The 25,270-nt window shown below is 56.4% G+C and overlaps 9 protein-coding genes across 9 annotated transcripts; 6 read left to right on the plus strand and 3 right to left on the minus strand.

Moving 5' to 3' along the window:
- Window positions 1-1,569: 1,569 nt before the first annotated feature.
- On the plus strand, window positions 1,570-3,646 carry PHSY_000734 (potential hexose transporter; the record flags this gene model as incomplete). Its single annotated transcript, XM_012331368.1, has 2 exons — window positions 1,570-1,721; window positions 1,915-3,646. The coding sequence occupies 2 exons, from the start codon at window positions 1,570-1,572 to the stop codon at window positions 3,644-3,646; spliced, it is 1,884 nt and encodes a 627-aa protein (XP_012186758.1).
- A 564-nt stretch (window positions 3,647-4,210) lies between these two features.
- On the plus strand, window positions 4,211-4,617 carry PHSY_000735 (hypothetical protein; the record flags this gene model as incomplete). The annotated part of the gene is made up of 2 exons (XM_012331369.1): window positions 4,211-4,416; window positions 4,506-4,617. The coding sequence occupies 2 exons, from the start codon at window positions 4,211-4,213 to the stop codon at window positions 4,615-4,617; spliced, it is 318 nt and encodes a 105-aa protein (XP_012186759.1).
- A 135-nt stretch (window positions 4,618-4,752) lies between these two features.
- Window positions 4,753-6,137, minus strand: PHSY_000736 (conidial pigment biosynthesis protein; the record flags this gene model as incomplete). The annotated part of the gene is made up of 2 exons (XM_012331370.1): window positions 4,753-5,650; window positions 5,725-6,137. The coding sequence occupies 2 exons, from the start codon at window positions 6,135-6,137 to the stop codon at window positions 4,753-4,755; spliced, it is 1,311 nt and encodes a 436-aa protein (XP_012186760.1).
- Window positions 6,138-6,811: 674 nt separating this feature from the next.
- On the plus strand, window positions 6,812-8,141 carry PHSY_000737 (hypothetical protein; the record flags this gene model as incomplete). Its single annotated transcript, XM_012331371.1, has 3 exons — window positions 6,812-7,061; window positions 7,192-7,365; window positions 7,927-8,141. The coding sequence occupies 3 exons, from the start codon at window positions 6,812-6,814 to the stop codon at window positions 8,139-8,141; spliced, it is 639 nt and encodes a 212-aa protein (XP_012186761.1).
- A 33-nt stretch (window positions 8,142-8,174) lies between these two features.
- PHSY_000738 (hypothetical protein) lies at window positions 8,175-10,781 on the plus strand (the record flags this gene model as incomplete). The annotated part of the gene is made up of 1 exon (XM_012331372.1): window positions 8,175-10,781. One exon carries the CDS (start codon window positions 8,175-8,177, stop codon window positions 10,779-10,781), a length of 2,607 nt encoding a protein of 868 aa, XP_012186762.1.
- Window positions 10,782-11,009: 228 nt separating this feature from the next.
- On the minus strand, window positions 11,010-12,764 carry PHSY_000739 (nicotinate-nucleotide adenylyltransferase; the record flags this gene model as incomplete). Its single annotated transcript, XM_012331373.1, has 1 exon — window positions 11,010-12,764. One exon carries the CDS (start codon window positions 12,762-12,764, stop codon window positions 11,010-11,012), a length of 1,755 nt encoding a protein of 584 aa, XP_012186763.1.
- A 1,469-nt stretch (window positions 12,765-14,233) lies between these two features.
- Window positions 14,234-18,214, minus strand: PHSY_000740 (RNA cap methyltransferase; the record flags this gene model as incomplete). Its single annotated transcript, XM_012331374.1, has 1 exon — window positions 14,234-18,214. The coding sequence occupies one exon, from the start codon at window positions 18,212-18,214 to the stop codon at window positions 14,234-14,236; it is 3,981 nt and encodes a 1,326-aa protein (XP_012186764.1).
- Window positions 18,215-18,362: 148 nt separating this feature from the next.
- PHSY_000741 (isoleucyl-tRNA synthetase) lies at window positions 18,363-21,659 on the plus strand (the record flags this gene model as incomplete). Its single annotated transcript, XM_012331375.1, has 1 exon — window positions 18,363-21,659. The coding sequence occupies one exon, from the start codon at window positions 18,363-18,365 to the stop codon at window positions 21,657-21,659; it is 3,297 nt and encodes a 1,098-aa protein (XP_012186765.1).
- A 767-nt stretch (window positions 21,660-22,426) lies between these two features.
- On the plus strand, window positions 22,427-24,868 carry PHSY_000742 (hypothetical protein; the record flags this gene model as incomplete). Its single annotated transcript, XM_012331376.1, has 1 exon — window positions 22,427-24,868. One exon carries the CDS (start codon window positions 22,427-22,429, stop codon window positions 24,866-24,868), a length of 2,442 nt encoding a protein of 813 aa, XP_012186766.1.
- Window positions 24,869-25,270: the final 402 nt, after the last annotated feature.

Below are 25,270 nucleotides of genomic sequence, written 5' to 3' on the forward strand. Positions count from 1 at the left end.
CCACGCACGCAGGCTTGTGGCCGAATCTCAGGCACAGATGTCATCTCGAATCGAAGCCTGCCGCGCGCGGGTTCCGAGGCACATCGAAGGGACGTCGATTTTTGGGGACCTTCCCCACCAGCTCGCTTCTGTCTAGCATCTCCACATGCTCGTGGCCATGCTGTGCCTGATTTCTTTGAGTGAGAGCTTTGCCGCGATGGCCGAACATTGATCGTCGGAACCAAGTTGCCGAGAGTCGACCTTGAGGTCGCGCTGCCGCTGGAAGGATTTGACACCAACCATGTGCGATGATGCAATCATTGAACCTCGCCCAAATTCGCTGTTGTTGATTTTTTCTTCCTCGCGTATTTCTCATCGGAGCGGCAAGAGAGGCAGTTAGCACTGCTGATCGCGAGATGCGGAAATCAAAAATTCAAAATTAAAATCAAACCACATGACGACCGTCGCAGCTGTTCTGCACAACGCACTGCTCGAAATTCTCCGCGCCCGCCGCACCAATGAGGATGTTTGTCCACGTCGCTGCGGCATGGAAAGCGCAGCACGAAATTTGCATGCCACCTTTGCTCAATACTGATTCGTCGAAGGAGTGGGACGTGGCTGCACGTACAAGGGGCTCCAACCCACGCTGGGGCGAGTCGGTGGGGTTGAGCAGAACCCCATGGAGACGCAGCATGAAATGGGCGGATTGACACGAACATTTTCATGAGACGTCAAGGGCCGACCAAACTCGCTTGAAATTCGGTCTTCATCGGTAGTTGCATCACCCCGGGAGCAAACGTCCGGTCTTCTGTTTGCGGCTCAGGCATACGGGCGTTCGCAACGATGTGGTGAGGGGTGGCTCGGATGATCGCATGCCAAGAGGTCCGAGGCGTCTGTTTTGCGCTCGCCTTCCCTTGCTTTATTGTCTTGATCAAGCTCAAGAGCAGAAGCATCCATACAATCGGGGGGCGAAGAGAAGGTGGCGCATCTCAGGCACGATCGACATTCAACCAACGCTAAGGCAAAGTGTGTGTGGGGGCTCAATTTTCTTTTTCGACGCACACCTCTGCGCTGCGCGCCCACTCCAAGTATCCGCATGAACGAGCGAGATGGCCAAATCAAGTGGGGCCTCGCAGCAGCGTACAGATGGGCCGGCACTGAGGGTCAGGTGGTTACTTGGCACGGGCCGACGTTAACACCGAGGCAATGGCGATGCAAACGCAGATGCCGTCGCCAAGACCATTGCAGCGTAATCCTTGTAGCACGAGTTTCACAAGAATGACCGGTCGGGCTGTGTGACGCTCAATTCGAGGATCAAGATCAAAGCAATGGTACCGACAGGGCTACGCATGCCAGGCTGCAGAGCGGAGAACGAAAAAGAATTCTCCGTGCAAAGCTCCATTTCCCGCTCTAAATGTGTGTTTGGGAGACGGTGGCTTGCTCCGCTCCACTTGACGAACACTGCTGACGCTTGGCAAAAAAAAACAAGAAAGAAAAAACTCTGCATTTGGGGACTTCGGAGTGAGGCCGATCCGTCAGGTGCGCTTGGCCAATTGCTTGGGTCTCGGACTCGCTGCCCAACGTCCTGCAATGGACTTGCCGCTCTCTTGCACGCCGGTTGACCGTCGAGATGCCGGTTTTCGGTGCCGCTCGACCTTTGACCAATCGGGTCTGACTGAGGTCATGGACCCGTGTGGTCCGTCGTCGTTCGTTCGTTCGGAAGAAGAGCGAGGAGAAAAAAAGTGGGTCGTTACGACCCCGCGGCTGTGGCCCCCTTCTTCCTCCCGAGATGAACCAAATCTCGTCTTGGCTTTGGCTTTGAGCCTATGACGCTAGCCCGGGACCATATAACCCGCTCACTCTCCCTTCCAACATCTTCCCCCGCTCCCTGAAGGTAACCATCTCACCGCTCCCCGTTCCTCGTCCTGTCTTTAGGAATCCGCAAGCCAGCGTTGGCACCTCGCATCCGCTCACTCTAGAACGTCAAGCCCTTCGCGTTAATTACCGTCCTCTCGTTCATCGGGGCACCCCGACCTCAGCAACGATCATGGTCTTCCAAGTCAGAGGGACGCCCATTGGCGCCCTCACCATCGTCATTGCTGCACTGGCTTCGATGGGAGGTTTCCTCTTCGGTTACGACACCGGTCAGATCAGTGGCCTGCTCGAGATGTCCGACTTCAAATCTCGCTTCGCTACCGTCGACGATCCTACCGCAGCCGGTGGGAAGGATTGGAATCCGTGGATCGAGGGTGTCGTCGTCTCGCTTCTCAGCGTCGGTACGGCCATCGGTGTGCTGATTGGCGCTCCCCTCGCCGATAAACTTGGCCGTCGTTACGCCATGGTCGTCGAGTGCATCGTTTTTGACATCGGCGTCATCATTCAAGTCACTTCCTTCTACGCTTGGTACCAACTCGCCATTGGACGTCTGATCACCGGGCTTGGAGTGGGTGCTCTTTCTGCGGCGGTGCCCCTGTATCAATCCGAGACGGTCCCGCGACAGGTAAGAGGTGCTCTCGTTGGTACCTACCAGCTCTTCATTACGTTCGGTATTTTGCTCGCGTACTGCATCAACATTGGAACGCGCGATTACAACAACTCGGCTCAGTGGCGAATTCCCGTCGCCCTCGGCATTCTTTTCTCCTCGATCCTGGCCATCGGTATCATCTTCTGCCCCGAATCGCCTCGATGGCTCGCAGCTCAAGGCCGCAACGAAGAGGCTTACAGGTCGTGTGCGGCAGTTCGCGGTGCCAAGTACGGCGACGGAAACCCCTGGGTCGAGGCGGAGTACCGCGAAATCATTGCCGTCGTCAAGGCTGACGAGCAAATGAAGCAAGCTGGCTGGTTAGACTGCTTCAAGCCCCGCAACAAGACCCTCTACCGAACTCTGCTCGGAATGACCCTTCAGGCGGGCCAGCAATTCACCGGTGCCAACTACTTTTTCTACTTCGGAACGGCCATCTTCCAGCGTGCTGGCCTGAATGACTCGTTCATCACCCAGATCATTCTCGGTGCCGTCAACTTTGTTTGCACCTTCCTCGGCCTCTACATCCTCGAGCGCTTCGGTCGAAGGTGGCCTCTCATCTACGGTGCCGCTTGGCAGTCGTTCTGGCTCTTCGTCTTTGCCATTGCCGGTGTGGTTGGTGGCCCGCTTCCCGAAGAGATCTCTCCAGGCATCGGCAAGCTCCTCATCGTCGCTGCTTGCTTCTTTATTTTGGGCTACGCTTCCACCTGGGCTCCCGGCATCTGGATCTGGATCGGCGAGTCGTTCTCCTACAGGACCAGGGCGAAACAAGCTTCTTTGGCCACCCTCGCTAATTGGGTAAGCAACTTCCTCATCAGCTACTTCAGTTCCCCGATCGCCAACAACATCCACTTCGCCTACGGCTTCGTGTTCGCCGGCTGCAACTTGGCGAACTGCTTGATCGCCTTCTTCTTCGTCTACGAGTCGGCGGACTTGACGCTCGAGGATGTGGACGCCATGTACAACGACCCCAACTGCAAGCCTTGGAACTCGACGAAGTGGGTACCCGCTGGTTACACTTCGCGAGACCAGATCAAGGAGAAGGACTCGGGTCAGGCCAGCGAGGTCGGCGAGTGGAGCAACTCGCCTTCGGCGCTTCCTGACGAGCAGGAGAAGAACAAGGCCAACCCTCTCCAGGTTGCCTGATCTTGTCGTTTGATGTCAAGAGGTGACGCGCCAAATACATCATACACTTCCCATCATCTATATGCCTCGTGCACTGTTTCAGGATGGCGCCCTGTATCTTCGTACTGCACTGGAGTCGCATTTCCTCCTGAAGAATTCATGACGTTGCATCTGACGTGCCATCATGCACCCAACGATGCACGCTCTCATCCTCTGTTTCTACACACCATCTTCAAATCTGTTGTGATAATCAATCTACACCCTAATTGCTTTGTCTGCGTTTGTTTTTCTGTCCACCCGCCGGTCAAATCGGATCAGGTCGTAAAGCCGAACGCTCAACGCCTACAGAGGGAAGGAGATCGCACTGTGGTCTATGTCAAGAAGGAGGGATGAACGAGTGAAGAGCCTAAGAGATGACAGGTTTGGACGCGCTGATGGTCGGAGCTGAGGAAGCTCGGAACTCGGGGTGTGACCTGCGCATTTTTGTCTTTTCTAAGCAGGCCTGCACCTGTCAATTCAATCTATCAGCCTGGACTTCATATCCATCCCCACCTCCATCTATCATCACTCAACCACCACACAAGCATGTCACTCTTCGGACTTGGAGGAGGCTCCTCAGCAGGCGCTAGTAATGCTGCCGTAAGCTCTGCTCAGATCGAAGCAGCAACCGCCGAGTTGGAAATGGTCACCGACGTTTTCAACCGTCTGGTCTCTTCTTGCCACGCCAAATGCATCTCGACAAGATACGCTGAACCCGACCTGAACAAGGGCGAAAGCATCTGCATCGACCGGTGAGTCTCTTTTACGCCAGACACCCCTGGTGACTCCGTCTGGACATGAACTGACGGATTCCAACTTTCTACCGTCTTGATATTTACAGATGCGTGAGCAAATTCTTCGCGGTAAACGGGAAAGTCAACGAACTCATGCAGTCCATGGGTCAAGCTGCTCAAGGTGGCGCTCCTGGCGGCTCCGGCTCTTTCTTCGGATAGGCATCGCAGCTCAATTGTACGAAATCGGAAAGATGTGTCATTTCACCTCATTTGGCTGGACAAAATTTGCGAAGACGGAGCAGATATTATCGAGCGGAACACTCTCTTGAATTTGAGTAGGGCAGCAGGAGGGAGTCAACAGGCATTGCGCTGCTGCCAGAAATCCAGTAGCCAAGGGCTGCTCAGCGGCTCGCCGTTGTGGCCCATGTGGGGAAACCATCGCAGCAAGGCTCCTGGACCATGTTCGGCTAGGATGCGCTGATCGTCGATCGGGAAGGTGGTGTCCTTCTCCCCGTTGACGGCGATCAGAGTCGTGGCATCTTGGTCAAGAATGCCTTGTTGCAGCAGCGAGTACTGCTCCACGTCCTCTTTGAACGATTCTGCATCAACGTACCCGAAGGCGTGGGCCAAGGCCAGTTGGAGGCTCGCTGGATAGGAAAGCCTCTCCGCCGCTTCGAGCCAGGTTCTCGTAAACGCATAGTGACTCGCCGTGCCCTGGCTGACGACCCTACGGACGCGATATCGTTCAACGCGGGAGACGCGCACTGCCCAGTATGAGCCCATCGAGATGCCCCAGAAGCTGATGCAACTGGTGTCGAACAGCTCGGGATTGTTTGTGAGCCAGTCGACGATGCTCGTCCAGTACTCTTCCTCAGCCAGGGAGTCTTTGCCTGTGATAGGCGAATCGGCGGTTCCGGGCATAGCGACGGTGACGACGGTGAAGTTGTATGAGGTTAAGGCGGTGATCTGCGGTAGCATGTAGGTGTGATAGTGGTCTAGGCCGGTGATGACCACCACGACCGGCTGGGTGCCGACTGCATTCTTTGCTTTGAAGACACGTAGAGGGATGTCCAGGATCTCGTCACCGCCGAGAGATGCGCCGGACTTCGAAACGTCAAAAGCGTCCATCGAGTTTAGAGCATGTTTGAAGGCTCGCTTGTCCATCTTCCAGGCGTACAACTTGGCCTTCGACTGGCTCGTCTGCTCATGCACCCAAGGGAAATAGGCGACTCGGAAGACATTAGCTGCCCTCCTGTATGGTTGGGGAATATCGAAGGTCAGCAGTGAGCTTTGAGTAGGTACGTTCTGCTCAGTGCGAGTGCTCACATGTAGTAGTTTGTGGCGTTCTGGGTTTGTTTCTTCTCATTGAGGTCATCTGCGATCTGCAGCAACTCTTTGCCTTTGAAGTTGAAAGGCTCGGCCCATTGATCGTCGTCGAGCTCGGCGACTGTCTGGCTTGGGTAGGTGGCCTCGAGCAGCTCAAAGATGGGCGCGAAGTCGTCGCCGTCGGCGTAGCTGTCGATCGGCCAAGCCTTTCGCTGCAGAGACACTTTCAGAAGGTCGTTGTACCAAGCAGAGATGGAATTGTGGTAGGTATACGGCGACGTGTCGTTCATGGTTGACTGGCCGTAGGTGATCAGGGCATCGGTAGAGTTGTCGGCGTCGGCGCTCGCCGAGGCTGCCCAAGAAGCAAGTAGCAAGAGGCAGTCGAAGCCAAGGAGTGCTTTGAAGCTCTTCATCGTATCAAATTCTTCGCGTGCGGCTCGAATAGGCAGAAGGATAGCGCGATGCTTGAATGAACTCAGACGTTACTGCATTGCCAATGAGAGCCTCTATATACACCATCAGAGTATCAGCGACAAGGCAAGTCCGGCAAGAGTCGCTGAGTCTCCCTTTGTGACTGTGATCCAATCATATCTTTCCAACTTTTCACCTTAACGTACGTTTTCAGAGCCAACTAGGGTACGCATGAACAGCAAGGAGCTCGTGGGCAGTTGCGAGAAGCCGCCTTGAAATGCACAAAGCGAAGGAGCTCCCAGAGTGTGATGCGTCTTTGCTCAAGGTTTGGTGGAGATGCGGCGTGAAGTGACTTGTGAGGTTAAGGCGGTCAGGAGGGAGAAGAAGGTTGTTGCTGCTCCGCTTCTTCTCGCTGCGTCTTGGCTAAGCTTCTTGATCCAAGCTGAGCTCAAATCGTGGCCAAATTTAAGCTCACGAATTCACGCAATTCTCAAGCGGCTTCGAGAAGAGTGACAACCTTGTCTCCTTCTTCCGACCCAATCCACACTCACGTCATAAGATCCTGTTCGCAACATCACACTCGTCGTCGGACTACCTTACGTCGAGCTGTTCAAAGGCGGAGTCGAGTTCTGCAATCGCTAGCTGCACAATCTCAAACGACACAAGACTCAAAACGATGTCGGCCACACCGGAACCAGCGCCCGCGCCAACGAGGAACGAGCGCAAAGCATGTTGGTCACACCGCGACAGCTACTTTGCATGCTTGACACAGAAAGGCGTCACTATTCCACCAGGAACAGACATGAGCGATGGAAGGGGGCCCATCGGAAAGGCCGCCAAAGCAGAACAAGAGAGACTAGAAAGGGACAAGAAGCAAAGTGTCGACGAAGCACGGAAGCAAGACCCTTGCCTCGCAGAACGACAAGGTTACGAAACAAATTGCGCACGAAGCTGGGTGAGTGCTGCCAGGCAGCTGCCAAGAATGGGCTGAGAGCTTCGGGAAGGTCCGACAGTCACTGACTTTCGCTCTGTCTTTTGTTTCTCTGTTCGACACAGGTGGACTACTTCAACAAGAGAAGAGTGCTCGAGGAACGTCAGAGGATGATGTACGAGCAATCCGCATCGCAAGGGCCCAAGCCCTGAATGGGGACCGCCTCTTTGCCGTCTCTCCGAAGCTTGAGCACACCCTGCGATCTTTCGCCATAACCACTCGCCCGACTCGCAACCGCCGTGTTCTTAGGAAGGAGCTTGAGAGACAGACGCCGAAGGCGTCACGCGTATAATGCTGGTAGTATGTGCTCCTCCCTATTCTCACATGCCCTGTCGCTCGTCCTGTACACAACAGAGTAGGGATACGGACCAAGATGGCTCGTCCATGATCAGCCTGCATTAGATTATAGCGGCAACCGAACGCTTCTCTCGAGCTGTAACGGTAAATGCGTCTTCGCACAGCTCTCTGTAGCCAAGTCAATCTTATTTTCGCAAGGGCTTAGGCGTACGCTTGTACTGCTCGGTCTGAATGCCAATCTTTACTGAGCACAAGCCTCGCAAGCGATCCAAGACGAGTTTGCAGCGAGTATGCCTTGGAATAGCGAAGCTGATCCTGAGCAAAGGTGGAGTTGCCTAGTTTCTCGGGACACGGCGCAATTCAGCAGCCGAAGAAGAATTTCGCTAGCTGAGAGTCGCATTCTCGCACATGCAAGCAACAGCTCTTTGTGCATCCAGGACTCTGTCGCGCTGCGAACGCGCTCTCCTGTATTTGACTTTTGCGAGCCATTCAACGAAACTCAGCATTTCGGTATCGTTCCGACGACGTCCCACCATTTTTCCGCCGCATCATCTGCATCACCTCTTACGCTCCGAACCTCCAACTATCTCGTGGCTTCTGGACCCACAGCCCAGCAGAAGAGCTGCGGCGCATCGCAGACTTCGCCTTCCCGTTTATGGCTGCGCATGAGCCACGCCGGATCTCACACAACGCCTACCTACCACCACAGAGGCCCTAACGCCGTCTTCACTGCAGAAGAAGGGCAGGAAACATGCCCTCAAGAGACCGCTCATCTAGCAGCGCCTCGGAAGCAAGCAGCTTCTCATCGAGGTCACCTTCGCCCGACCCTGGTGTTGCAGCTCTAAAGCGAAAAAGATCACCAACACGTTCTGTCTCCGCACCCATCACTTCGTCACGCTCGCCATCACGGTCAAGATCGCCACCTCCAAGGTCAAGAAGACGCAGGTCCAGCAGAGATAGCTCGCCATCCGTGAGCAGCGATGAAGGCAGAACAGAGCGCAAGAGCGACTCTCGCGCTCGCGCAGCCCTCGAACACGAGGCGAAGGCTAAGGAGACCGCGGCAAAGGGCGAAGCTTTGCGGTCGGCATTGGCGCAACTGTCTGCAACCAAAGCAGGCGGTGCTTATATACCTCCAGCTCGACTCAAGGCGCTCATGGCTGAAGCTGCCGCCGCCGACCCAGGCAGCGTAGAATATCAGCGCATGAGCTGGGACGCCCTCAAGAAGAGCATCACCGGTCTCGTCAACAAGGTAGCCGTCGAAAACATCAAGAGCATCGTCCCCGAACTATTCGGCGCCGCCAACCTCATCCGCGGCCGAGGTCTCTACTGTCGCTCCATCATGCGTGCACAGGCTCTGTCCTTATCTTTCACGCCAGTATTCGCAGCGCTCACAGCTATCGTCAATACGAAGCTTCCCATGGTTGGCGAGCTTTTAGTCGTCCGTCTAGTCTCGCAGTTCCGACGTTCCTTCAAGCGCAACGACAAGGCAGTCTGCAACTCGACCGCCATGTTCATCGCCCATCTTGTCAATCAGAGGGTCGTCCACGAGGTTCTTGCCCTCGAGATTTTGGTGCTGCTTCTTGAGAAGCCCACCGATGACAGTGTCGAGATCGCGGTCGGCTTCATGCGCGAGGTCGGCGCTTTCCTTGCCGAAGAAGCACCGAAGGCGAACAATAGCATCTTCGATCGCTTCCGAGCTGTCCTTTATGAAGGGGAGATCAACAAACGTGTGCAGTACATGATCGAGGTGCTTTCTCAAGTACGCCGCGAAGCATTCAAAGACAACCCCCGCGTTCCCGAGGCGCTCGACCTCGTCGAAGAGGAGGATCAGATCACCCATCGTGTCAGTCTGGACGACCAGCTTAACGTTGAAGAGGGTCTCAACGTTTTCAAGAAGGATCCCGAATTCATCGAGAACGAGGACCGCTACCGCTCCATCAAGGCAGAGATCCTTGGTGAGGACTCGGACAGCAACGGCAGCGACTCCGATGCCGACAGCGAGAGCGTCACCGATTCCGACGAAAGCGATGATGAAGACGAGGCCGGTGGTCGGGAAGATGCTCAGCGTCAACTCGAAATCCACGACAGGACCGAGACAAACCTCATCAACCTCCGACGCACCATCTACCTCACCATCATGTCCTCGCTCGACTTTGAAGAGAGCGTGCACAAGCTTCTCAAACTCGAAGTACCGGAAGGTCAGGACATTGAGCTTTGCAACATGATTGTCGAATGTTGCTCGCAGGAGCGCACCTACAGCAAATTCTACGGCAACATGGGCGAGCGCTTCTGCAAGCTCCACCGCAAATGGGCCGACACATTCGCGCAAAGCTTCAGCAACTACTACGACACAATTCATCGCTACGAGACCAATCGCCTCCGAAACATTGCACGATTCTTTGGTCATCTTTATTCCACCGACAGCATTAGCTGGGCGTCTCTGTCCGTCATCCACATGAACGAAGAAGACACCACCAGCAGTTCGAGAATCTTTGTCAAGATCCTCTTTCAAGAGATGCAGCAGCAACTGGGTCTCAAAGAGCTTGCCGAACGCTTCAAGGAACCGACACTTCAAGAGGACTGGAAGGGTCTCTTCCCGACCGACAATCCCAAAAGTACGCGCTTCTCCATCAACTACTTTACATCGATTGGTCTGGGTGTTTTGACCGAGGACATGCGGGAGTATCTCAAGAATGCACCCAAAATCCTCTTGGCGCAGCGACAAGCCGCATTGGCCGCACGAGGCTCGGACGACAGCGACACCGACTCGTCGAGCGTGTTATCCAGCAGCACCGGCTCACGCAGTCGAAGCTCGTACTCATCCTACTCGCGCTCATCTCGATCCTATTCGTCCCGGTCCTACTCTTCCAGATCGTACTCATCGCGCTCAAACGATTCTCGGTCCCCGTCGAGGTCTCGATCTCGGTCTCGCTCCTACTCGAGCCGTTCGTACTCCTCTCGAAGTCGCAGTCCCAGGCGTAGTCTGAGCCGGAGCCGGAGCCCTCCTTCGTATCGCCATCGAGGCCGAGGCAGAAGCCGCACGCGATCTGCCTCGTATCCGTCATATTCATCCAGGTCTCGGTCGAGGTCCAGGGCACGTTCATACTCCCGCTCGCCCACTCCAAGACGTTCGTATTCGCGCTCGCGCTCGCCCGCGCCCAGAGAGCGAGCCACACGTCCTCGTTCGCGATCTGAGGATGCATCGCGACGCCCTCATCGCCGATCTCCGTCCAGGTCTGCCTATTCCGGCTCGGAAACGGATGACTCCAGGTCGCGCTCTCCTCCGCCTCGGTCAGGCCGCATCAGCGATCGATCTCCGTCGTACTCCAGATCTCCTCCGCCTGTGCGACGTCGATGAGCCCCAGCGCCAGTGTTTTGGGTACACGTTGTCGCATCGCATCTTCATACCGGATATCAGACTGTCACTAAGTTAGTTATGAGCAAAATGCAGGGCATGAATCATCCCAGAAGGCAAGTTTCCGCGTGCCAGGACATGAAGTGTGTGATATGATGATGAGAACTACGGACATTGAGAAATCTGAAGCGTGTGATTTGCTCCGCTGGTATGCGGACGTCCTTGGACGTGTTACCAATTTGCATGTTCCGGTTCGGACTTGAGATCCTCATCTGGCGGCAATCGATACAGGCCCTCCTGTTCGATGTACTGAATGACGCTGTTGGGCAAGAGGTACTTGATCGACTGGCCACGTCTGACGAAGAGACGGATCTTGGACGAAGAAATGTCGTTGTAAATGGTCTGCTTGACGATCTTGAGGTTTCTTCTATACTTCCAGAGCAGGTCGTGGGAGAGCAAGAACGACCAGACGTCTGCGCCGGTCCTTTCGACGATGAGGCATCCGTATTGGCCGAGGATGTGGTGTAGATCGACGGTAGCCCACACACCCGGTTCGCCCATGCTTTGGATGAGATCTCCACCGGCGAGAAGCATGATCTTGACGTTCTTGCGCGTACCATCGCTCAGCATGACGCCGCCGTTGGACGAGCCGTTGATCTCCTCGTGGAAGTGATCGAGCACAACAGCGGTGCGTTGATATTCGTCCTGCAGCGATTCCCATGCATCCACCATGAGCCAGGTCGAGGTCTTTTCGACGGCCAACTCGCACATCCTGACTCGATGCGTTGCTTTGGCGAGACCCTCCTTTTTGTAGTAGTCCGAGACGGGAGAGTAGTATCCTGCCAGCAGCTCGTACTTGCCAGACTCGATGATCTGATCCTTGGCCATCTCAAAGATGCGCATGTGGAGGTAGGTGGGCGGAGAGAAACTTCCACAAGCGACCACGACGAGGGGCGTCTTTGTTTCGTCGCGCATGCGGGTGGGAAGACGATGCCTTGGGAACGAGTACTCTTCCTTTGTCTGACCTTGCTGTGGAACGCTGCGATCTCGAAGACGGAATTCGGCGGAGAGACCTTCCGGACCATCGACCTCTTCGTCTCTGTCGGCGGCAGAGGATCCAGCGTCCTCCTGCGCATCAAGGTCTTCGGAGAACTGCGAATAGGCGGGTCGATCGTCGAGAACGCTTGGATAAGGAGATGCCCGGCTGTTGCTGGAAGACCCGCTGCCCTTTCGGTAGCTCAGACGGCTTCGAGAAAGTGAGGATTCACGATGCGTGCCGTTCCCCGGAGGATCTAGGCGCTGCATTGCTGGTCGAGCTCCAGACGCGGGCGGTTGCGATTCGGAAAGACCTGCAAGAGGCTTGTCGGGCGAAAGCGTTGCAATGCTAGCAGAGCTGGCTTGGCGCGAAGAGAGCTTGCCATCCAGATCCCATTGCGGGACGTCGCGGTCGTATCGCGATCGTGGCTCATCGTCCCCGTCTGCTCCACAATATTGGCTCGTGTGATCTGACGTAAAAGATGCCTCTGCCGAGCTGGTCATGCCGTTGAGTTGGAGCGAATGCTTTTCTGCGGTTGGCGTCTTCACGCTTGTATCTTGCTGCTGGTCGTGGGAAGATGACAACTGTGGCAGAGGCGGCGAGCGAGTCTGCGACATGGACCGTGTATAGGGGTCGTGGTCTTCGCCCGATGATGGGAGCGTGGTAGCTTTGGAGAGTGGACTGCTGCCACCTGCTCTTTTCGACGGTCGGACGCTGCGAGAAGGGCTTTGCGACTGATAGTGCGAGCTGCCGCCGTCCGCAGAATGGTGGGAGGGATCCGAATCGTGACTCGAGAGGCGTTGGCCCGCTTCATCGAGGGGTCCGGCTCCTCCGACGGCGGTTCCAGTGAACGGTGGACTGTCGAGGTGAAAGCTCTGGACGGACAGAGCGGCAAACTTGAGCGATGAAGGGCCGCCGGGACCCGCCTGCGAGTCCGTCATTCTTGGCATCGGTGCGTTAGGCTGTGCAAGTGGGCAGCGCCAGAATACAAGAGAGATCGCGAAGGAAGCGATTCGCCAGGATTGGTCAGCGTTCTTTCCCTCGTCACATCGTGGCTGCGAGGAACCAAGCCATATCTTGGCAGACCTAGATTTCCTTCCAGAATTTAGGAAAAGATCGCGATTTCAGCGATAAGGTTGGAGGTCGGTAACTTACCATTTGGCGGGACATGGTTCGGAAAGCCAGCGTTTCTTACCGACAGAAACGGAATGAGGAAACAAGATCGATCCGGTTGAGGCAGACCAAATACTTGTTGAAAATCTGGGGATGTCGGGATGTTTAGGTGAACAGAAGAGCCAAGTGTGTTTTCCCTCTGCGATGCGATGCGATGCTCCCGAATTGCAGGTTCGTGCGTGTAGGGCGCCGTTGAGGATCTGCAACGTTCCTCGCCTGTGTTGAGTCTGCGGGGGTGAACAGTCGAGGGAGGACGGTGCGATGATGGTGGGAGGGACGAAGTGACGGATGCGATGGTCGGTGTTCCCACAGTCCAGGCTCGGAACTCTTTTGTCGATGATGGCAATGCGAAGCTGCAGCTTGAACGAAGCAAGCAGCACCTTTCTAAAGGGCGACGAACGGATTATGCCTCACTGAGCTACAGCACGCCTGTCGGTGCTTTCCCGGTCGTCGGCTTTTACAGAGCTGTGGGCATCTGAGCTCGGCAAATACCAAAAAAATAGAAGTCGAGTTCACCTATGAGGATGCATTTCCTGTGTGCTCGCGTGCCTGCCTCCTCCCGAGGATTGATCTTTCGGCCTAATCCCGGAGGTCGAGATGGAGTCGATCTTCTCAGAAAGCGTGATAGCCTCACGGCAACAAAACGTGAAAAAGGCCTGGAAATTGCGATTCCATGTACGCTTCCGCGAGGTCCAGAACACCAGGTCACAAGGCTGGTCACCAGCGACTAGAAACGCGGCTTCTCCGATACACTCCGCAGAATGCAAACGCAATTACGGAAGCTGCCGCCGCGGAGATCTAGCGCAGGCATCGCATCACCGCTCAAGCAGACGTTTGGCGCATCCAGTCCGAACTAGGGCCGGGCACATGGGATGTAGCCTATGGCTGCTGGACACTGGATCTGCTTGCTGTTGTTGTCCACGTCATTTTGCCATGCCGCCGGGCCAACGCTAGACGGAGAAACCACTCATGTTAGAGTGGAGCACGTACCGTGATAAGATGACTCCTAGTCGGTCTTGGTTGTGACCCGAGACTCGATCACGGACGGCTGCAGAGTACGCTGTGAGACCAGCGTACAAGCCGTTCCTCAATTCATGCCGTCGTTCGACATCCGATCCTTCGAGACGCGCTTACGTTCCGTACGAAACTTTTCAATCATCGTCAAGCACTCAGACATGCAGACTTGCTGCCAAATGGGATAGCTAGAGTACAGAGAGAATACATTGGTATGTGGGCGTTTCTGCCGTCACATCTTTTCAAAGGCGAATCCCAAATAGAGTGTGGCCGCCTGCCACATTTCCTCGTCCAGGTTCAGCGAGCCGTATCGATCCACCACCCTCATCTTCTCCAGCAGCTTACCGTGCTCCGGATGTCGAGACCCCTCTTCATAGATCTCTGCAAAGTTCTTTCGATAGATACAGCGCAGTCCGACCTCGTGTGCTAGATCCTCGAACACCTCAAAGTCCACCACGTACTCGGGCACGTTCTCCACCGCGTCCTCGAGGAAGAATGTGTACCGGTTGCCGAACGCAGGCCACCTCTCTGTCTGGTCGAACACCACCTTATAGTATCGATTGCCAAACGAGCGGTCCCCGGGATGCGCGCTTGCTGCCAGCCTGTCGCGAAGCTCGCGGCTGTCTGGGATCGTCCCGACAAATACGCCTCCCTTGCGTAGGTAGCGTGCGACGTTGTCCAACATCATCCTTGCCTTTTCGACGCTTTCCCACGCGTAGTGCATGCAGAACTGCAGCGTCACATTGTCAAACATGGGCTGCAGCAGCTCGCGGGGGATCACTTCGGTCAAGGCCATCGAGAAGCAGTCGAAGGCGAAGAAGTCGCCCGAGAAGCCGTGCCTGTTGTCGCGATAACGTGCGATCGCCTGCTCGATCGAGACTGCGGCGATATCGGCGCCAACCAGCCCGCTCGGACGCACCTTCTCCCACTTTTTCAGGTCTCCGCCCTTGCCGCAACCCAGTTCCAGGATTCGTCCGCCACGCGCACGTGCTCGGCCGTCCAAAGACGGATCGCGACCACGCGCAAAAGTGCCGATGAGCACAGATTTGATCCAGTTGTTGAACTTGCGCAGCGCGATGATGGGCGACTCTTCGCGCCCGTGGATGCCCACCTCCCGACGCTTGTTGTAGTGATCTGCCACCTCTTCGGCATCCTCCAAGGTATCACCGATGGCGCGTTTCTTGGCATCCGTTGAGTTCGTGTCGTTGCCGTTCGATGCCGACTTTGCCGCGTTGTGCGCAGCCAGCTTGCTGTGGAAGTCGCGCAGGATCTCGTCGAGAGCTTCTCGGCTGTCACATTTGTGCGCTTGCTCCCATTCGCGGCGCAGCGGGTTGCGGCATCGTGCACGTTTGCGATCGATCTCTTCGATACCGATCGGACGCATCACTTGGCTAGGTTGCGACACTCGACGCGTCGGCGCGTAGCGTGGAAGCGGAGCAATAACGTCGACAGGCTCCACGTTGTCTTGGTTGTGCACGTCGGTTGACTCTGCCGACGACTCGACCTTGACTGGCGCTGGATGGTCCGTCTCCAGTGTGCTTTGCGCCGATCCATTCGAGGCAACGGACGCGTCGCGGGGTCTCTTACGGTCATTCCGCTGCGCTGTCAGCGCGTTGCTTGATTCGACAGCGGTGCTCGTGTCACCAGGCTCGGCAGACGCTGACGCCGCCGGACTGCTATCGCGTCGTTCATGTCCCAAAGAATCACGCCTGGATCGATCTTGAGATTTGGACCCTTCAAGTCCATATTGCTCCTCCAACAGCCGGGCCCTCGCACCGTTCGACTCGGCCTGTCGATCTTCCGAATAGTGCGGTGCATGCGCATGAGCATGTTCGCCGCTGTCTCGGCGTCCGTTCACAGCCATTCGTTCCGCGTGGTCGTCCGGCTTCTGGCGTCGTTGCGGTCCAAAGGAGGGGGACTTCGCAACAGGAGGCAGAGCCAGAGGCGCATGCGTGCCTGCATGGTGAAGATCGTCCGCATGAAACTCCGAGCCGGGCGTGCGAATGGAATGTGTACTGTAAGCACGTTCGTGATCCGCTCTCGGTGCAAAGTCTGGGTTGTTGTGGCCGCCATGCTCGACGCGTTGCAGGTAAGGGCTGGTCAAGCTGCCCGACCTTTCGCGTGTTGGGTCGTAGACGCTTGGAGCACGGTCATCCATGCGAGGAAAGTAGTTGCTCTCGTCGTACCCGTCGCCAGCCATACGAGCGTAACCAGAGGTGGGCGTCCGCGGCGGCAGCGATCGGGCGCCCGGCGTGACTGGGTAGCCGCCGTGAGGAGCCGAGCCTCCCGGACTTGGCGGAACGCTGTGGCCAGGTGTAGCGTGAGCGTAGGATTGACCCTGGTAGCTTGAGTTGGCGAGGCTGCCTCGGCGAGGAGAAGCCTGGACCGGAGGCGGTGGCATACCTGCTGTCGAGGGTGCATCGTGCTCATCTGCATACCAGGATGACGTCGGAGCGTGCGTTGAAGACGATCTCGGTTGTGCATGAGGCATCAAATTCGGAGAATGCGGCAGCGGGACGCGTCTGCTTTCGGGCGAGCGGACAAATGGCACCTCCGGCACGGCGAAACGATGTGATGGCGAGGGCTGCAAATGCGCGTGGGGGTGCGACGCTGGACTCGAAGAGGTGCTAGGGTACGCGTAGGATGCAGAGCGAGACGGAGGAGCGTAACCCGCTGGACTGGGTTGTGTAGCATAGCGAGCCCTTTCGGCGGGATGCACCGAGTTTGTGTGAGCGAAACCGGGGCTGGAGCCACCTCTGTTCAGTGTCGAGATGCTTGGCGGATGCGCACCGGACGGAAACGCGGTGCTGGGCGAGCCCACTCGGTAGAGGCCAGGGCTACCTCCGACGACAGGATGACTGGTCGAGTGCCGATCACGGGGATACGAGGATGATCCTGGAGGCGCGTAGCCGGAAGGTGGGCCGAGAGGAGAAACTTGGCTGGGATGATGCTGGTGCTGCGGGTGAGAAACGTGAGAAGAAACGGAGGAATGTGATCCTGACCTTGGTCTCTCTACGACGGCACCCGCTGTACCATCGTTCAGAAGATGTGCCATACTAGGGCTGCGTTCGGATCGAGCTGACTGAAGTGGTGCTGGATGCGAAAATCGCGGATGAGAGACACCATGTGGGAGGGCCGACGACGGCGCGCCTGGAAATCCACCAGAAGCGCTGCTAGATCTGCTCATGCTACGGTCTCCCGTCGAGTCTTCTTGGTAGCGGAAAGATTCGCGATGTTCCTGACGATGCCTTTCATGATCCGCTTCTGATAGTTCGCTCGCAGCAATGAGATCGGCGATCGATGCGCTCCGTCGCGCGGAACGTAGCGGTGTTTCGGAGTGGAGGGAGTTTCGAGGGCTGTGCTCATAGCGACGAGACGATGATGTGTGAGAGTCTTCGCCGTGGCTTGCATAGTCTTGTGGATGATGCGGAAGCGCTATCGTGGATGAACGGGGAGATACGAAGGATGTTCCAGGGACGCCCTCTTGTGCGCTCGGACGAACATGGCCGGAACCGGTGTCGCCGTACTTGTCAAGGCTGTTTCCAGAGAGACCAGGTCTGGAAATGTTCTGATTCTCGTTGTATGCTGAAGCTGTATGTGCATTCAACGACGCGGACGGGGACGGACGAAAGTCATGGCCAGGGTGGTAGCTGGGCTGATGATTTGGCGGCGGTGAAGGCCGATCTGAACCGCCGGCATCACGGACAGGGTCGTAGCCTGGCATCTCGCCGACAAAGATGACGGCTTTGAGATCCGCTTTCGATGGATTGAAAGGAATGCGGAGCTCGAGGCGGGCGACGAAAGTCTGGAGAGGATCAAGAAGAAATGGCGGGGTACTGCATACTGACGTGGACCACCTCTGGCTCCAGAATGCGAATCGCTGGGCGAAGAGCTGCACTACGCAATCACGCGGCCGATGTGCATGGTATCGATCAGGCCCTGTGTAGGCGAGGAGAGGACAATGACGATGACGGTCCGAGAGAGACGGCGAGGATGACAAGGTGATGGTAAGTCGAAGAGATGCACCTCTCGGAAACGGTGCGCAATCCCAACTCTCTTTGCACGCGGTTCGGAGCCGAGGCTGACTGAACCCTTCTCTGCAATTTTTCCACGTCTCTGCAAATGTAAGGTTGTACTCGCGAGGAGTTCGGAACCCGGCGCTGGGCTTTTTTTGACTCTGGAAGAAGCCTGTCAAGGATGACGGGCAATCCATGCTTCTACTAGCTCACAGCACAACAACGACGTAGCAACATGGAAGCGAGCAGCACGAATCGGGAATGAGGGCGCTCGCGGACTACATCCTTGAGTAGTCGGCTCGGTATTCTGGATCAGAGGCGCACATTGGCAGGGCTGGCCTGAAGATGTCGTTTCTACGACTGGCTGTGGTCCATAGCAGCCAAATTCACATCCGACGACGGTTGCTTTCTCTTGGCACTGCATGCTCGTTCCATAACCAGTCCGGGCCATCGAGGCTCTCATCTGCACCGGCGCTTCGATCACCTCCTCCCACGCCGCGCGATACACCGCCAGGGTTTCGCGATTTCCATTCTTCCATCCAAAACCACAAGAAGCAGAGTGGCAAAGGCAACGCTTCCAATGAGAAAGGCTCGAAAGAATTTTCGCACACCCTGCAGCTTCCCAGCACACCTTTTGCGATCCGTGCTAACGCCGCTCAGCGAGATAAGCTCTTTCACAACCGTACTTGCACGGAGCTCTATCACTGGCAACGCTCCAGGCCCAATTCGACAGGCGACTTTGTTTTCCACGATGGCCCGCCATACGCCAATGGACACCTGCATTGCGGACACGCACTCAACAAGATCCTCAAAGATATTGCGAACCGCTTTCAAGTACTTCGCGGCAAACGCGTTCACTACATGCCAGGCTGGGATTGCCACGGCCTTCCTATCGAAGCCAAAGCGCTAGCGAGCGTTTCCGCTGATCAGAGGCACACGCTCACCCCCAGAGATATCCGTCAAAGGGCGCACGATGAAGCCGTAAAGGCAATAGAAGTTCAGAAGCAAGAGTTTGGTCAATTTGGGATCATGGCAGACTGGAGCCACGAGGCCACCTATCGTACTCTCGACCCCGGCTACGAAGCTCGTCAGGTGCGCGTCTTTGGCGAAATGGTCCGCAAAGGGCTCATCTACCGTCAGTACCGGCCGGTTTACTGGTCGCCCTCGAATCGCACCGCCTTGGCTGAGTCGGAACTAGAATATCGCGAAGACCATCTCAGCAAAGCTGTCTACGTTGCGTTCAAGATGAATGCTGGCCCCCAGCTGCTCCGAAAGCTAGGTTCTCAGACCGCCATCTCGCAAGATCTTCACGCTGTCATCTGGACAACGACTCCGTGGTCGCTGCCATCCAACATGGCCATCAACGTCAACCCCATGCTCGATTATAGCGTTGTTCGAGCGTCGGGTTCTGAAGGGCCTTACTACGTTGTAGGCTCAGACCGGCTTGAGGCTTTGGCGTCGCTGCCTTCCAGTGTCCAATCCTCGCAGAATGGTGATCCACCGTCAATCGGGCCGTTCGAGGAGATCGTTCGAATCAAGGGTACCGACCTGTCTGATTCGGTTTACCAGTCGCCACTCGACCGCGCTGCCAGCGCGCTTAAACCGATCCTGATGGCCGAGTACGTAACAGCGCTCTCCGGTACCGGACTTGTGCATTCGGCACCCGCACACGGCGCCGAGGACTACCAAGTATGGAAGCAGCAAGGTCATATCGACCAACATGGCATCTTCTCTCCCATCGACGACGAAGGCCGGTACTCTTCAGACATCCTGCGGCTCGAAGACCTCTCTGCAGATGTGTATTTGGACAAAGCGGAGAGCGTCGGACAGCGCCTGCTTGGTAAGGAGGTGCTCAGCGACGGGGCCCACGAGGTACTGACCATCCTCAAGGAGCGTGATGCATTGATCTCGGCGCAGACACTGCGACACAAGTACCCTTACGACTGGCGTTCTAAGAAGCCCGTCATCGTCAGGGCAACAGCACAGTGGTTCGCCAACTTGGACGACATCAAGCAGCAAGCAATCGAGGCTCTTGGCGATGTCACCTTTGTGCCACCCAACTCGCGCGCACGTCTCGAGTCTTTTATCTTGGGACGCTCCGAATGGTGCATCTCCCGACAGCGCGTTTGGGGCGTGCCCATTCCGGTCTTGTACGACGCGGTCACAGACGAGCCGTTGATGACGGTAGCCAACATTGAACATATCGCATCCGTGTTGGAAATACAAGGTACTGACTATTGGTGGGAGGCAGACGCCGACGTCTTCGTCGCACCGCAGTACCGTCAAGAGGGTCGCACATGGCGCAAGGGCCAAGATACGGTGGACGTCTGGTTCGACAGCGGTACATCGTGGGCCACGCTCAAACATCAGCTCGCGCTCGAGCCCATCACCCGTGCAGCAGCAAGTCCAAGCGCAAGTTCTATTGCCGATGTCTATCTGGAAGGCTCAGACCAGCATCGCGGCTGGTTTCAGTCCTCGCTCATCACAGCCGTCGCTACTACGCCAGAGGGTCAGAGACCGATCGCCCCGTACAAGACCGTGGTGACGCACGGCTACGTGCTCGATGCCGAGAGTCGCAAGATGAGCAAGAGTCTGGGCAACGTCATTTCGCCTCTGAGAATCATTCAAGGCGGACAGGGATCAGACGAGCCGGCTTACGGCATTGACGTTTTGCGGCTGTGGGTCGCTAGAAGCGACTACACCACCGACCCGCCCATCGGCAACGAGATCATGCACAAGACTGCCGAGACCTTGCGCAAGCTCCGCAACACGGCTCGTTTCATGCTAGCCAACCTCCCCGCTGACGGCAACGTGATGGATTTGAATAGCTCAGAGATGAGGCTCCTCGATCGCTTTGTGCTGCATGAACTATACCAGCTCGAGCGGACCTGCGCTATCGCCTACGAAACATACGACTTTGCTCAAGTGGTTCGCCGATTGACCGAGTTTGCAAATCTTACCCTCTCGAATCTGTACCTTGACGTCGGCAAGGACAGTCTCTATCTGGATGGCCTCGACAGCTCACGACGCAAGACCGTGGTAGCAGTCATCGAACACATCCTACGCACCATGACGGGAATCATGGCCCCCATCACACCGTTGCTGAGCGAGGAGATCTTCCATTTCCGCAACGGAGCCACTCGCGACCCGGCAGAAGACGAGCAAGGGGCTCCTTCCGTCTTTTCTGCTGGCTGGCCCCAAGTCGACGAACGCTGGAACGACCAGCACGCTGCGGCAGACTGCAGGCAGCTTCTGAAGCTGCGCGATGCAGCGCTTGTGATGATCGAGGAGGCAAGACAATCCTCGCATGTCAAGACCTCCTTCGAAGTAGATGTTGACCTCATCGTCAAGCACAGCCACTCGCGAGTGGCAACACTCCTGGCGACATACCGTGCGGAGCTTACAGAGCTCTTCAACGTCGCAAAGGTCAACGTGATCGAACAAGATCGAAACCAAAAGCAAGAGGAAGAAGAAAACACTCTGATCACGCGGAAGAGCGAAGTCGAAGTGACCGTGCGGGTACGTCGCTCGTCGCGCCACAAATGTCCGCGATGCCGAACACTTCGCAAAGAGGTCGAGGCTGACCGACTCTGCCAACGCTGTCAGGCGGTTGTCGAGGGGCTTTCCAGATCGCAATTGTAACTGACTTGCGAATATCATAGATCATCAATCCATGCTTGCTCGAAGCCGGCGAACCGAGTCGCAGCGAATGAGGAACATCTGTTTGTACAACCTGCATCTTGTGAGGAAAAACGAGTGTGCATGACAGACAGTCGTGTGATGAACGTGTCAATAGCCACCGAAGATGCACAACCGCGTGGGTCGACGCGGGGGGTTTCCAGGCCTTCATACATCTCTAGACGCGGTTGCCTTCCAAACTCTCAAATTTCGAGGAAGCTTGAGCAGCTGCAGGTTGAGCAGCGGGGACAGCGGGCTTTGAGTTCGTACCAGTTATTTTACCTTTACCCCACAGCTGCACAAACTTTTGCTTTTGATGTCGTTCCGGCAGCACTTTACCGAGTGCGACTTGTCTTGCCTTCCTTTGCTTGCATGGACTCAATTTCTTCTCTCGTCTGGTTCACCCGCCTTTCCCATCCAACCATACCGCTCAATTAGGATCCAGCAAGCGCTCGGTGATCAGCGTCTCAACGACGTTGGCTGATCGGCTCGTGCGGATCCGCCGTTTTCGAACGCTGACCTGCGCAGCAGCCGCTTGATCCGAGACCGAGTGTCGAGTGCCTCGATCGAGCTTGCTCACGAACAGCTTGCTTGCCTCCGGCTGATTCGAACAAGCTGCTCTTGGTTGGGCACAGCCTGGACTGTCGCAATCGAGCAAACGCGTCCTGCTACGGATCCTGTCTGGTCGGCCTTTGATTCGATGACTGCCGGCGTCCCAGTATCCTTCCGACATGAAGGTGCCCAAGGCCAAGCACTCGCCCTCCTCATCCAACAGCGGCTTCAGTGCAGACCGTTCGCAAACCACAGCAAGCACTTTCGCCAACAAAGCCGGCCATCCGTATCCCTCCAAGATCCTCGCCTGCGTTGCATGTCGGAATAGTAAAGTCAAGTGCATCTCGGACAGTCCAGAGCACTGTAAACGATGTCTGGAGCACGGGCTCACGTGTATACGCCCTGAGTATCAACGCCTCAAGAAGGCAAAGGCCAAGCTCGCACGCTTTCAAGAGCAAACGGGCCTGCCAAACAACGATAAGCACGATGCCGAAGCTGCCTTCTTGGACGAGCATCAAGAGGAGACCGACGAGCTGCTCGGTGAACAGCCCGTCTTGCCGCAGGAGGCGACCACCACCCTTTTCAGCAATGCCTCGTACGGAAAGTCGTCGCAGCTCTTGCACAGCTTGCACAGTGTTCGCGCTGATGTCGGTCAGGACTGGGACCCCGTCTCTGCCGGTATCATGGACCTCGAAACGAGCAAGATTCTCTTCGACACCTTCATGCTCAAGCTCGAGGCGCTCTTGTCGTTCTTTGATCCACGCATCCACACCTACCAGTACATCCGAACGCACTCGAGTCTGCTCTTCACCACCATGTGCTGGCTCGCTGCCACTGTCTCCGAACTCCCAGCTGCGCTTCGCGTATCGAACGGGCTCAAAGCTCACATCGACAACGTCCTTCTTCCCGCCATCTACTGCCAGAATCTGCGCTCCGTCGAAATCGTGCAGGGCTTCCTCATGCTTGCAGCTTACATCAGCCCAACTCGGAACCCCTCCGAAGATCGATCCTGGACCTTGTTGGGCCACGCAATTCGTGTAGCCACCGATCTGGACATGCATTCTCGTGTTCTGTCCACATCTCAGCAGAATCAGACTTCATCTGGCTCGGCTCACAAGGACGGCTCTCTCGACGAGCACTCTACGCAGCATGCAACAGCTCGTGAGAAAGATGCTCAGAAGCAGCATGACGTCCTGCATCAGCGCAATCGCGAGCGCGCATGGATGCATGTCTGGCTTCACGAAGCTTCCTCATCTCAGTACACCGGTCGCGTCTCGCTTCTCTCCAAGGACCCCATCGTCGAGTCTTCGCGCGGCTGGCACCTGCATCCCGAGGCGTTGCACACCGACGTTGTCTTTGTCGCCCTCATCGAGTTACGATCACAGCTTTCACAGAACAAGGAGCTCTTCCGTCTGCTCAGCGGCCGCTGTGCGCCCATCTCCAACAATCAACCCTCAATGCCGAGTCAGGCCTCGACAGCGGCAGCAGAGCTCGATTCTTCCTGGATTCGTCACTACCTAGATCGATGTCACCGGGACCTTTCGTCATGGGAAGAGAGATGGGTCGTCAACCCTTCGCACTCTTCAAGCCATCCTCGGCCTCTGCGCTTCGAGCTAGGATCGCTTTACATCTGCTACGCTCGTATGCAGCTGCTGTCGCTACCTCTGCAATGGCCCACTCTGCAACCATCGATGGCAACGCGCATCGTTTCCGACTTGCACTCTGTGTCTATCAAATACCTGGAGGACTTTCTCGATCGCACTTCGCCGCAACGACTTGCACACTCTTACAACTCGATCTGCGTCACCGCTACCTACGCTGTCGTCATTGCACTCAAGCTCACCAAGCTGGCACCTGCCTACTCTTTCATACACTCATCCAAGATCATCAAGCTTGTGACTCGCGTCTCTGACTATCTGCGCAAGGCTGGTAACTGGACACCGCACCAGAACGGTTCCAGCTTATCGTACGCAAAGTACATTGACCAACTTCTCGACATGGAGAGCAAAGCCCCGGGCGACCAGACGGAAGGCACGGCGCAGTCGAACGATCGCAGCTCAGGGGCGCAGGGCCACAGCAGAGTCAGTGGAGGCCCATCCGTGATGGAATCGGCCGGAGACAGCCACGCCAATGGAGATGTGAATGTTCCCTCGCAGCGCAAGTCCGTACCTAACATCGTCGGTGCTTCTCTATCAGCAGCTGACACAAGCCTGCCTCCACCGTCAGATCGATATCCGACCCGAAACCAGCCATCGACACTTCAGCGGACTCAGTCTCATCACTTGGCTCATCCGCTCAGCTCGCCGCGTACCATCTACAGCGCGACCCCCGCTTCCGACACTGGTCTGTTTCCGCGTATCTCATCGAGTCCTCGGCCGGCTCAACCTCCTGTGCATCTTCCCACAACTCCCTCATCGCATTTCTCGCTTGCACCAGGATTGACCGACACCATGCCTGTCGCTGCCGGACCTGATCAGTTCCAATTTGCCACGGCTCCAGGCTTCGAAGCTGGTCACACGCAGTGGAGCTCGCTCGCAAACGATCCCGAACTCTTTGCTTGGGCAAGGTCGTTCCTCAATGAAGAGCTCGACTTTACCATGCCCGGCGCTTCCTTCGGCTGAACCGATGCAATGGTTCATCCGGTGTGCGCTTCGCAACGATATGGACGAGCTGCGCTTACTCGTGATCGGCCACGTTTGCCCTGTACTTTTCTGTATCATAGCCGCAGAGTCTTTCTGTGGCAACGTCAAACATCTTTGCTAGCCGAGTAGCCGTCGTGTGTTCGCCGCCTGCATCATGAGTGGTTTTCGACTCTGCTGTCGAGACCAAGAAGAATGCTGCCATTGGAGAGAGTGACTCCTATGCTGCGCTCAATCCTAGCCGTAGCCGGCGATGCGGCGGCGGCCAAATGCGCCCCGCCAAAGGCCATGTGGGGCCAAGGGTTAGGGGGGGGTTAGGGTTAGGGTTAGGGTTAAGGGTTAGGGTTAGGGTTAGGGTTAGGGTTAGGGTTGGGTTAGGGTTAG

This window comes from Pseudozyma hubeiensis, assembly GCF_000403515.1.
Source record: "Pseudozyma hubeiensis SY62 DNA, scaffold: PHS9, whole genome shotgun sequence".
Classification (NCBI taxonomy): Eukaryota; Fungi; Basidiomycota; class Ustilaginomycetes; order Ustilaginales; family Ustilaginaceae; genus Pseudozyma; species Pseudozyma hubeiensis.